The sequence below is a fragment of the Filicampus tigris genome, chromosome 7 (assembly GCF_054856515.1).
Source record: "Filicampus tigris isolate MCC_2025a chromosome 7, RoL_Ftig_1.0, whole genome shotgun sequence".
NCBI classification, from domain to species: Eukaryota; Metazoa; Chordata; class Actinopteri; order Syngnathiformes; family Syngnathidae; genus Filicampus; species Filicampus tigris.
In genome coordinates this window covers 14,470,680-14,484,013 of record NC_141223.1, presented here as the reverse complement: position 1 = coordinate 14,484,013, position 13,334 = coordinate 14,470,680, and the positions used below count along the sequence as shown (strand labels likewise).

Sequence of the window (13,334 nt, the reverse complement as noted above, 5' to 3'; positions counted from 1 at the left end):
TTGCTACCATTTTATGGTAGCTGAAGGTAATTATAATGCAGTATAAACCTTTTAAGGGTTGACATCTGTCCAGTGTGTATCAATGTAGCAGTGTGGTTGAAATTTCACTTGAGTGTGTGGATGGACTTGATTGTCGATTGAACATTCAGGCGATTGAATGTGTCCCAGCTTGAAATTGCCGTTAGATTCAAAGGGTGCTGACAATTTGAAGAGACCTGCTGAGAGGCCTTCCTGAGGGTGTTGCTGGCGGGGGGGGGGGGGGGGGGGGGGGGGGTGGGGGGGGGGTTGTGTGATCTGTTGAGCGCAAATTAGCATTCTCCACCCAGCAAACCAACTTCATCTGTTTTTGTGCCACCGTCATTCGGTCACTTCCTGGGCCTCGCCTGACTCTGCGTGTCCAGCCACACTAGATGAGTTGTTCTGGAGCAGGGCGGATTCTTACAAAAAAAAAAAAGGACATAAGCACTATTTTTATAAGCACTCCCACACCCGACTGCACTCCTTACTCACTTGGTCAGCATTCCGGCGGTATTTATATTTCCCTCCCGTGCTGACGGGCCTTCACACAAGCCCTGGATTCAGCTCTGCAAGGTGGGCAGGACTCCCACAGCCTCCCCGCCATTGGCCTTCCCTTGGATCACGTGACCGCTCCTGCCCCTCACCCTTTGGGCCGTCCCACTCGGCTCACTCTAGGATTTTTGCACCTCTGTGTGAAGAGTACCAGGCACTCTCGTTGGCTTGTTTTAGCTAGAACTCAGCATTTTCTTCCCCTTTGGACATGTTTCGAGACCTCCAGGAGTCCTCGGGCAGCGAGTGTCTGGGAAGCATGACCCCGGAGAGCCGGGACATCTACCTGAGGATGGACCACCACCGTAGGCGCTCCGGCTACAGGCTTGGACGGATCATTGCCAGGCAGCAGCTCCTCAAGAGGATAGCTGGAGGTAGGGGGGGGTGAGAGTGGGAGAAAAGCCACAGTAAGGGAATGCTGGGAATTGGTCCCACATGGCGTAAGTTGGGCCACTGTTTGACCATTTTCACTTTTAGTTTTTGCAACTATGCTAAAGTTCTGGGGGTATCAGCAGAGTGCTTTCAAGAGAAATGCAGAACAAGGAATTTCCTGTCTTGTGGACTGTATTATACATAATATTTATAATAATTGTATGTTCATTCGTTGCTGTTCCACTTAGGTCCTGTGCGTGTCGTTATCCGGCTTCCACACGGTTGCCGACGGTCAAAATAAATAAAAAAGAAGAAGGTATTTCTGTGTCTCTGGACCAGGAATGCTAATGCTATTTTTTTTTTTCTTATGTCAAACCCAAGTGCTTCTCTTCACTGTATGCAATTCAAGTTTGAGTAATACAACAGTTTTGGCTGTTCCATTTGAGTCCTCTGGGTGTCAGTAGTGCTTTCAAACTGTTGCCAAGTCAAGAAGAAAACGTTTTTTTCCGATTCTGTGGACTAGAGCTAAAAGCTAAAAACAACAAAACAACGTGCTTCTCTTACATGTATCAAATATATTTTATTTTATAGAGACAAGTCATCGCTGTTCCACTACAGAGTACTAAAAACAACGCTAGCAACAAAACAGCATGTGTCTCTTACTATTTATTGATTTAAAGTCATTTACGTTCTTAAGTTTTATAGGTGGCGAGTTTTCAAACTGTCACAGAATCTAGAAGAAGGCCTTCTGGGCTGCTTGATTCGGAATGTTAATGCTAAAAACAATGCTCGTGACAGATGAATGTGCTTCTCTTTATTTTGGATGTATAAAATTGACTTGAATGACTCCAGAACACTTGTTGCTGTTTCCAGCTAATGAAAAACAATTGCCAATAAATCTGTGCTATGGAGGGTGAACACTGTACATACATCGACACTCTTTTACTGGAGGAATAGTGCGGTAAAGGATCGTAACCTTTCCAGTAAGGTTCCATGGAAATACAAACTGGGGAATTATGGAAATACAGACTTCCGAATTGGACATTTAATTAACTGTGGACTGAGGGTAATTGAATGATGTTAAGGTATATTCAAAAGGCACGTGCACAGACATATTTGGAGGCAGGTGCTCAAACCAAAAGAAATGGCACCCATCACCCAAATTATTCATACAATTCAGAAAAAAACATAGTATACTGGATATGGAATGTATTTATTTTTGTAAACACAATCAGAACAGTTAATAAACTATTAACAAAAGAGGGGAATGACAGCATACTGTACGTGCGCCACGGATCATTATTTTTAATTCGGTGAATGTAGAACAAAATGGGCTGCGGCAGAAAGTGTACTTTTTTTCAACCAGGGCTGCTTGAGCACCACTAGGGGAGGTCTATCGGTTCACATATGAACAGATATTGATATTCAAGTATAATTACGTACAGTACATTTTGTTCTTTCATTTTCAGACATCCATGCAAAACAGATGGCTCTCTTTTCCCACATTTGAGGACATCCCCCTTTAATTGCCATGCATTTTATTTTCCCACCTCACTAGAGCAATTTCCGACTTTGAAAAATTCCTGGAGTTTTTGCAAGCCTAGGCAGAAATGCTAATGCTAAAAACAACACTAAGAACAAGGCAATGTGCTGAAAAATGAGTGGTTAAACAGGCTTAATTCTCGCAATGTTCGCCGACCTTAACGAGGAGGGAGCATGGGAAGGAATGAAGGGTGAGTCCTTGTTGTGTTCCTTTCCACATCAGCTGATTGTCTCTGGCAAAAGGTCGCCTCCAGTCTAGTGTGCTGGCATGCGTGTGTGTGTGTGTGTGTGTGGGGGGGGGACGCGTGGGTGTCTGTGTGTGTGTGTGTGTGTACGTGCCGACAAACTTGACCTTCATCCAACAAGAGGGTGTTGCGGGTGCAGTAAATAATTCCTATTGACTGACAATAGACAGGCAGATAAGTCGGCTTTATGTAACGAGGTGGGAAGCCACTGGGTGTAAACACTGATGAGATGTGGACGGACCCCTGACAGCTTTACGAGGATCCCAAGCGGGTTTACTTACGTGATTCTTTACATTCGCCTTATGGAGGTAAACGGGAAAGGTTTGCTTACCAGTAGAGAAAAGCCAAACTTTGAAACAACTTTATGGACACAAATATTAGAATATACTTGACTTCTTCATTTGCTTTGTGGATTAATTTGGATTAGTTTAAATCTTTAATTTCTATTGTATAAACTGACCAACTGGTGAGAGGGGTGATTTCTTTTCATACAAGCATGATGCGTGAGGCTAACCGTGTAGTGGAGTTTTTCAATTTTCTAGATTATTTCTAGTAGTTCTGGAGATTTTTATTGTGCGAGGTGGCAGTTGTCATAAATGAGTGGCGTTAAATCACGACATGTATTGTGCATTGTACATGCATGTTTTTTTGCAGTGGACAGTTTTTGATTTTGGATTATTTTCAGACAGTTTATTTGTATTGTGCAAGGTGGCAGTTGTCCTAAACAACTGGTGAGCGGAGCGATATTAATAATCATGACACGCACGTTGTTATTGTTGGCTGTTTTTGGGGGGACTCTTGTAGTGTAGATCATTTTAATGTTGTTCAGTATATTTGTATTGTGCAAATTGGCATTTATCATTAAAATATGGTTAGATGAGTCATCACATTAATTGTATTGTATGTGTTGTCTGTGGAGTCATGCGGTCAATTTCTAGTTCTTCTGTTGTTTCTATTGTGCAAGGTGACGGTGATGATGAATAAGAGTGATCGCTGTAACCGTGACACCTACTGTACACAAGCAGATCTTATGGGGTTTAGATGTCCCGTACGGTGGACTTTTTCGACTGGGGATTATTATTTTCTCGTCGTTTGGATTATTTCTGTTGTGCAAGAAGACGTCATCGCTTCAAGCTTTAAAGTGGATGAACAGAGCCACATTTGTCGGACATTTCCACATCCTGTCAGTGGAATGCGTCCCAATACTTTTGTCCATATGGCAGCATTCTTTCCAGTCATGCTCAGCAGCTCCGCTTAGTCAGACGCTACACGTGTTTCCCCGCCATTCTGATCACGCGTTACTTTTTTGACAGGAAAATGTTACAATTTTACATTGTCGGGGTATGTGCCTCGTTCAGATCACAGACGTCTGGCTTTTGATGGTAAACCCTCAATTTAGCTGCATGTTCTGCTTTGTTGCTATGTCAATAACACCGACTAGAAGTCTGGCTGTCATTTCTGTCTTTCTTTTTGGGTAAATGACTGATTTACTGAGTGAGGTTTCTTCACATAATACCGTATGTAGCTAATTTAACTTTTGCCAAGATATTTATAAATGTCTTTTTTGGTCGTGTCTTTATCAGTAGTTACTCTCAAGTGTAATATTAATACCAAAACACCAATTTCTTCCCCCAAATCAGGATTTTTGTTATCCTTAGTATTTGAATTGCAGTGTTTTGGCCACATGTGTCATATCTCAGTCCCTTTTGCTCGGCCTCACCTGGCGTGATGAAATGCCAGAGATAGCGGCGAGCATTTTAAGAGAGTGACTGCGGCTCTGTGTAGAGTTAGCGCACACAGATCTGCATAAATAGTGGCGGCGGCTCCTGCATTCCTTTTGTTGACACAGCAGGTTGAAAGTGAGTGAGTGGTGAGAAGGGGCGTGCAGTTTTGTACCCCCCCCCCCCCCCCCCCCGACACACACACACACACACACACACACACACTCACATCCACACCCCCAGCTACAAATTCCAGCCAAGCCTGTAAGGTCTGCGTTTCTGTCATTAAAAACAAAACAAAAATTGTAGTGCGAGTAATTCTGCATGTTTATTAGCAGGTGAGCTAATGAGTTAGCGGCTGCATCGCTGTGACGTATAGGCAGTGTTGAAAAGTACAAAGTACACGTTGTCTTTTGCAGGTAACTGTACTTTACTTTTAAAAAGTTTCTAAGACTTTTTGCTTTTGACATTTGATGACAGATATGTTCTTTCTACTTCTTACTTTGTCAAAATATGGTCATTACTTTTTTTCCCCATGCACTGCAGATGACAACACAACGTACAAAAAGCCGCAAATATTGAGAGGGCGGCTGGTGTGGCATGGAATGGGAATGTTTCCACGGTTTTCATTTCCTGGAACTCTTCCAGTGTTTTCAGAGTCTATTGCACACTTGAATTCTCAGAAAGGGCCTTTGTATTTGTCTGGAGTCTGACTGCTTTTCTAAATGCACAACAACCTACTGTTTCAGTGCTTGTTCTAATTGGTCTGAAGGTACACCTGAAATTAAATGAATACATTGCTGACCGTCACCAATGCACACTATTATCTTTGTCGAGGCAGCTTGTTCTTGTGGCCTATTGGATCACATTAGAGTGTGTGCCAAAGTGTCTCGGCATTATGTTGCATAAGAATGTTGCAACATTTTGACTCCCCCTCCACTTTCCTCCCACATTGGTCTAACTGCAGTAATTCCCCGCATATTTGCAAATCGCGAATTCACATTATTTTCTGTGTTACTTATCCCCAATTGGTTGTTCAAACACTTAACCTATTCACTGTTTTTGTGCGCTTTCTGAAATGCTCTAAGATGCCGCCAAAGCCTTATCAAAATGGGAAAATGTCAAGAAAGTAGGGATGAATGTCATATTTTGGTAATAAGTAAAATCACTATTGTTCAATGGAACATTTGTTTTTTTGGTATAAAACAAGAAAATGTTTAAACATGTAAAAAATATATTAAGACAAATAACAATCTTTAAAACACTGTAATTGTATTTGGACCAAACAAAATTTATAGAATTTGTTATTTTTCAAGTAAAATAAGTTGCAAATGTATAGTATGAATTCTAATATGGTTTCCTTGTATAAACAAATATAGTGCATTTACTTGCTATACATAAATTGCCATAGAACCGTTACAACATTTAAATAAACAATTTCAATACATCTCTCAAGTGCAAATTTTGAACCCGTGTATGCTCACTATTGTAAAATAAACGCTGGGAGGAACTCCTGTGTGCACACCTCAAAACAACTCAGAATTAGCATTAATAATCATTTTTTTTAATGATTATGCCAATTTTGTAATCGTGGAGTGCAATGATCGAAATCGTAATTGAATTTCAATGAATTTCACAGCCTTAAAAGGAAGTATGTTTCAACTGAGAGACAAGCTTTGTATGTCCGGGAGGAGCTAAGTTTAGCCTGGGTTGGTAGTTTCGGCAGAATCTTTGCTGCAGGTTAATTTATTTACACCTACACTTAGGGAAAATTTTTCCGAAAACCAGCAATCTCGAAGCCATAAGTGGTAAGTCATGTTGTGAGATAATTCAACAGTAATTGTAATTGCCTGTTGTTGCCACAAGATGGCGGCAGGGCCCATTTTCTAATAGACAAGTCTACAGTCTGACTAAGTGAAGCTCCATCACTTCAACATAGTTCCTTGGCACCAAGACGCCACCGGGAATATCTTTTCATTATATTAGAGCACAAAAACAGCAAAATAGGTGAATTTTACAGCAAATAACAGAAGATAGGTTCCTCCCCAAATTTACGAATAAACAAATTTAGGAATGTGGTAGTTCACTGAATAGGCAATTATAACCATTTGTTGGTGGGGAGGGATGGTGGGGGCGTCAATTATTTCTGCAATTGGCACAAGGGCTCGGTCCTGTGTTCTATGTCCAAATTGTATTTATTATTTTCTCCAGGGGGCGCTGCATAATGTGATATTGTTTGGCCATTGTGGAGGTCGACACTGTGTCCAACTTGAGAAGCACTCAAGCTTAATAGAAGTCCGGGCCAGTTTGGCGCATGGTTTGGGTGCTTGGGCTGGGAAATACTTGCAACGTTTTTCTCTGCCTCTCAAGAACTTTCCTCAATGGTCCGCTCGCAAGCGACACAAATACTGTAATACGGAACCAGGCGACGAGGCAGCATTGTTGTTGTTTGCTTGCTTCGCCAGAGCCTGTTTAATCTTTTATTCATGAATGGGGGCGCTCATCGTTGTCATGCAGATTTTTATTTGCTGCCTTTAGACGCGAAGTAAATAGAGATTGGGAATTTAAAAAAAAAAAGAACCCATTTTGACAATGTGATTAGCTTGTATGCTTACATCCGCCAATGGCGATTCCGCACTTCAAATGCATGAGCTCCTGGTATTTAAATGATTTTTTTTGTACCCCCTGTGGCTGTAAATTTGAATTCACACCGACTAAGTAAGTTAGTCACAGAAACCTTTAGGATGTTCTCTCGAGAGGGTTTTGATCAGCATGCCGCCATTTTCCACCAACCGTCAAGAGGAAAGAGATTAAAACAGTGGCTGTCAAAGCAATTCTTTACACCAAAAAACTAACAAACAAACAACAACAAAAAACACCTCAACATTTAAAATTCAGTTGGTTAGTAAGTCTAAGTGTTCATCAAGGTTCCTCGAAAAGTATATTTAATGTTATTGTAAACCTCTGCAACCTGGTGCAAAGTTTGCATGAATACACATTCTATTTTTTTCTATCAAACCTAACCTGACTTATTCATATAAATGTGCATAGTGGTGCACCTTTGACGCATATTTCTTTTAATCTAATAATCTGCAATATATTTATTTTTATTTATTTTTAAGGGTAATGTCAAATGAGTTTGATATGATAACGTTTTTTTTGGCTGGGGGTCATAATTGTAATATAATTATAAATAATTTTGTGTTAAATAATTGGTCTATCTAGGCTTTCAGGGTTAGGGTTACATTTATAGAAGGCGTTAATTATTTGCTTTTTTTTTTTTTTTTGGCCTGTCCCATAGCTCCCTCAAATAGCAGTTTTGATTACAATACCACATTGAGGTACAGTATTAACCTAAAAATATATTGAAAGTTTAGCATTACATGAGAAGGTCAAAATATTAGAAGCACCCAAGGATAGTTATAATCAAAGCTCTAGGCAGCGAGGAATGCAAATCCTCACAATAATCATGAGACTTGAACACCATGCTCTGGCGTAGGCAAAACATCTTATTAGCAATTCAGTGTGTGCCTAATCAAGAGTCTGGTGAGTGTCCATGCATCTGGTGGCCATATTAGCCATTCAAGCAAAGAATAAAGCTACATACAGTAGAAGACCTCTGATAATATTGATTCATGGTTTGGGCCTCTAGGTGGCAGCCTTAGTGCAGTTCTTTACGTCAGTGCAGTGCAGCTTGCTTGGTGACAGCTCAACATGTGCAGCAGCAGCCTGGCTAATCATTGACTTGAGTGCACATTTCGCAAATGCCCCGTCTGCACTGTAACAGATGCGCATGGTCACACATTAACTGGAACATACGAGGTGTGTGTGTGATTTTATTTTGTGCAACCACTTGACAAAATAAAATTGAGTAAATTCATTATGTTTTTCAGTCTAAGGTGAAAAATGCGGTGCATTTTTTTTAACCTCTGTGGATGACATGTTTACGATCATGTTTATCATATCATGCAGTAGCCTACTGTAGCGCGCTATTTGTTTTTCATATTCTAAAACATTTGACAAAAAATTGTTGCTGCACCGAATTGATTATGAATGGAAAATTCATTTCAATTAACAGGGTAAATTGCTTTGAGATACAAAGTAGTCACAGAACAATTTCAACTCTTAAGTCATGTCACTTTCCCGTCAATTCCCCTCAAGATTGGGTGCCCTCATGCGGTACAGATGAACATTTACACACATCAAACAAGCGTTCCTGTCGCGGAGCTTTCTGCAGCAGTCTTGTGGCCGTTAATTAAGCGAGGGACCGCTTTTATGGTGGAGTTCCTGAGAGGGCTTTCTCACGGTGGGGGCCCTTGTTGATGTTGTCCCCCCCTACCCCCCCCCCCCCCCCCCTCGCCACCACCTCAGGCTCCCCTCTTGACTCTTCCCGAAAGAGGCAAGCGGCCCCACGCAGTCCCCTCTGGGACTGGCTCCAAGTGAGATGGACCTAATGAAGAAGAGGTTCCTCTTTTGGAGTGCCCCCCGCCCCGCACCACCTACCCCCCCCCCCCCCCCCCGCCCCCATTTGTAAACCAGCATACAGTAGAGCGGTACTTTAGTTTAATGATGAATTTGTTCCATGACCATGCTCGCATTCAAATCACTTGTATCTGAAATCCACTTTCCCAGATGAAATCAATGGAAATGTCTTCCTTTTGTTCTCCTCAATAAGCAGTATAATTTTTTTTTTGTAACTTTTTTTTTTTTGACAGGAGAAGTAGTACATTCAAATGGAAATTGCTATGAAGTAGATTTTTCATTTCAATTTTCATATTGGAAAGGCTGCAATATGGGGAACAAATCTGTCATTTTGGTCAGTCATGTAGTGGGCTTTATTACTTCATCTAAATGTCTATTATATGGATAAGTTCAGCGCTTAGGAATTGCAGTACACATTTACATTTGATTGTTCCATGAAACATGAAGAGCCACAGATTTGTTTGCGCTATTGTTGTCATCTGACTTATGTTCACGCCACACTTGTTTGGTAGAATTTTGTGGAGTTATCTTAGTGAACACTTAAAAGACTCCTATAGGCAACGTGTTTTAGTAAGTTAACAACTAACAACTCACCTTAAATGAAGTAGATAAAGGAACTGTCTTTTACATTTACATGAATAAATCAGGTTAGTTTGCTGCTGCCATCTAGTGGGAAATTGGTTAAAGCGGAATCCGTATTTTTTGTAGCCTCTGCTGAACACATTGCAGTGCTAATAATTGATGGATGTGTTATGCGACTGTCTGGGAAAAGCAAATGACAGTGTTTGTACAGGCTATCAGAGGGAGGGAAGGAGGAAGGTGAGTGCAGACGCAAAAGCATGTTATTACGAGCGGGAAAACAACGTTTGGCGACAACGCAGGCCCGTCGCCTGTCGGTCTTTACAGTAAATAAGATGAGAGAGGACATCAGGATCACACTCAGTTAACTCGAGAATGTTGCTTGGCGCAGAAACTCTCGCTGCTGGGCCATTCCAAAAGTGCTGGAGCCCATTTGATAGCACATGTCCTTGAAGGTTTGGCACAAGTGAGTGCTCTGATGAGTCAAAGCCAGTGGTGGGAAGTAAATAATAGTATATTATGTATATTATATAGTTACTGTACTTAAAGTAGATTTTAAACTCACATTTTTGTTTAACTTTTACTCCCTACATGAAAACAAATACCTGTGCTTTCTACTCCTTACTTTGTCAGAATAGGCTTGTTACTTTATTCAACCTTGGTGAGTGGCGACATGACATAAAAAGATGCAAATAGCAGTGAAGTCAACCGCAAGGTCATTGAGATCTTGATTGATTTAACTTGTGAGGTCATCCAAGGCATTTGAATTGCTTTTTGTCAGCTCCAAGCAGGATTCATGGCGGTCTGAAAAGCATATGTTTAAACAAAAAATGGTGTCTAACCTAAAAAAAAACCCATAATTTACTGATTGAGCATTTTTTTTGGTTCACAATTTTTACAAAACTATGGGAACACGTCGTTTGATAGCATGAAAGGCTGAGCTAATGCTAGCTAGCTCCAGTGACCTTTAATGTGATTTTTTTTTTTTCTCCTCAGTACGAGCGCCATACATGTTAATAAAAAATGACTATTCTGTGTGGATACTTTTAGTTGTGCCAGTTTATAAAACAGGTGTTGTAATTGACAGAAAAAAAAGACTTTTGTACTGAAGTACACTTCAGAGTCACTAAGTACTTTTACTTAAGAGCAAGAGTTGAATCCCTCCCTGTACATTTACCAGGTTTTTTGTTTTTTTGTTTTTTTACTAAAGCATTTCTACTTCTACTTAAGTACAGAATGTGAGTATTTTCACTAGTCACATATTTGAGTAACGACTATTTGAAAAATGTCACGGCACACCACCAAACATAAATGTCACGAAACGATATAGATTGGGAGAAGTTTAATTTGTTCCGCGACCAAGTTCAAAACTGAATGTTTCACTACCTTTACAATAATATTCGGGTTGAGGTCAAAATTCCGATTTCGGAGTCATTCGGAATAACCCATTTACATGTCTTGAGCGGAGAGAGTTACCCACACATTTAAATAACCCGATTGAAACGGCGACGCACGGACGGGATGACGCAATTTACGTCATCTCTGCTTGTTACTTGCTTCCGTCAATAAAACACATTATATTCATGTCACTCACCGCATGAATGAATCAGACGGTTTCCTCCGCGTGCCAAAAGTGTGCCACAGCGTTGGGCCTCTGAGTTGCGTCATGATTGTTTACCTCTATGCTTGTATATTTCCGGCGAGTTGCGCGCCAAACGTACGGACTTATACCGCGTATATATGTGTCTCTACACTCTGTGTCATTTTTGCCATAGAGACAGAAATTACTGTGAAAACACCGTCAAGGAATCACTGTATTCAAGTTAGGCTCGCGACAGCAAGGATGCCACGCTTACAAGCACTTCCTCTACTACAAAGACCAAGATTCTTTGCAATTGAGCACGCACAGAGTGTCCCGTACATTTGGCATATCCCGATCGCCGGTTCCATGCACATATATTCGGGTTGGAAAGTGAGTAACTCAGGCATGATATTCGCATGATTATTGCGCGCGTTTACATGGCTTTTAAAAACCTGAATACTGCCAATATTCGAGTTTTAAAAGGCTTCCTGGCTGCATGTAAACTCAGCCACTTTCCCCTTTGTTTCTGGCATATAGTATGTGTGGGTTTAAAATTTGACATATGAAAGTAATGTGACTAGCAATCCGCCATTGGACACTTCAGCAGCTCCTGAATGTAAAGCTGTTAAGGCATTTGCTTGCTAAAACACTCAAGTGCTTCCAAGTCCATCCTTGCACTCCGTCACTGTATACATGTGTTCGAATAGCGGCGTAACCGGAATGCTGCCTTTGACGCCATTTGCAGTAAACGCCTCTCAAGGCTGAGCAATCTTTACAATGGACAAAGGTTCGTGGGGGAAAAAAAAACATGACACAGTGTGCCACTGTCCAGTCTGCAGTGTGTATTCCACCTACACTGAGTTATTTATTCATCTGTGGACAAAAGACAATAGTGAAAAAGCAGGGCAGCGATAAGGCCGCAAAGATCAACACCGGCTCGGATCAGTCCGCGCTGTGTGTGCTCCAGTGGAATCCGCAAAATCCCCACTTGATGTTTTTATCACTAAAGAAAGCAAATCCTTCACAAAGATCTTTGAAATGGCCATCAAAATGCTTTGAGCCGCGTGGAAACACGGCAGCAGAGAAACAAGTCGGAAAACTCCTCTGCGTCATATCAGCATGCTATTCCCGGAAAGTCGAAGTGGGGGGATTAGGGGATCGGCTGCCAGACTCTCCTCCTTGCTCTAAACGTCAGAGATGGAGTTTTGTAGTAAACGGACGCTCTACTGTTATCAAAGAAGAGTTTCAAGGCAAGATTTGGGTTTCAAGCTCTATTTAGGGTTTCCAATTCAGATTTCAAATTAGTGTGAGGGTTTCAAAGTTGGTCTTCAAATCACATTTAGGGTTTCAAATAGAGTTGTCCCGATCTGATCATGCGAATAGAAATGGGGGCCGACCGATCATGTGATTTTCAGCTGATTGGTATCGGCTTAAAAAATCGGATTTTTACATTTTTGTGATTCCTAAAGTAAAAAAACAAACATTTATTGTTTACTTGATTTGAACCACTGTTGACCAACAAACAAAAAGGTTATCACATTAAAATACCTTTATTTGAATTAAAAAAAAATTAAAATACGACAATTTGGAAGCACCCTTTTTTTCTTTGTGATGTACTGTATTGCCAAGGTATAGAATCGAGACTCGGTATCGAAAGATGCTTAAAAAACAATGACTCGGACTTGGACTCGGACTTGGGTGCAAAAAATGTCATTGGTACATCTCTAGTTTCAAAGCAGGGCTAGGATTTCAAAGGAGAGATACTGGCATGGGTTAGGGTTTCAAACAAGCATTAGGGTTTCAAATTTGAGTTTCAACCCATGGCTGGGGCTTCATATGGTTCAAAGAAGGGTTTGAAACTATGCGTTATGTGGCCACGAGGTCACCGGGCTTCACCATGGGGGTGGAAAAATGTTCCTTCATGCGGTCTGGGATGTTGCGCGCAGTGGCCGCCTCAGAGTACACCGTGGCCAGCCACAGCGACACGCTGAATTTCAACGCAGCCAATACAAAGAATAGCCATGGTGGCCAAATCTTATTTGCATAGTGAATATGAATGAGGAATTCAATGGTCTTGCATGGCAGGCATTAAGACCAATGAAAATAGTTTGAAAAATGGCATCGTGGGCAATTCCAACACAAATTGTCTCGGGGCTTGTTTGAAATTTGACAGTTAAAACCTGCTACTTTCTTAAGACTTGCACATAGTGTGTGTGACTCACTCCCACTTGTACTATTTTGTGC

General features: G+C 41.2%; 1 protein-coding gene across 6 annotated transcripts in view; it reads left to right on the top strand.

Moving 5' to 3' along the window:
- Positions 1-13,334, top strand: part of stard13b (StAR related lipid transfer domain containing 13b) — a 71,952-nt gene that overhangs the window by 35,131 nt on the left and 23,487 nt on the right. Inside the window, exon 1 of one of the 6 annotated variants that reach the window (XM_086035585.1) lies at positions 704-941. The exons of the other annotated variants lie outside the window; for them this stretch is intronic. Coding sequence (XP_085891711.1) covers positions 779-941 — 163 coding nt within the window. The 5' untranslated portion in view covers positions 704-778. Of the gene's footprint in view, positions 1-703; positions 942-13,334 lie in introns of those variants that run through there. 6 annotated transcript variants of the gene reach the window in all.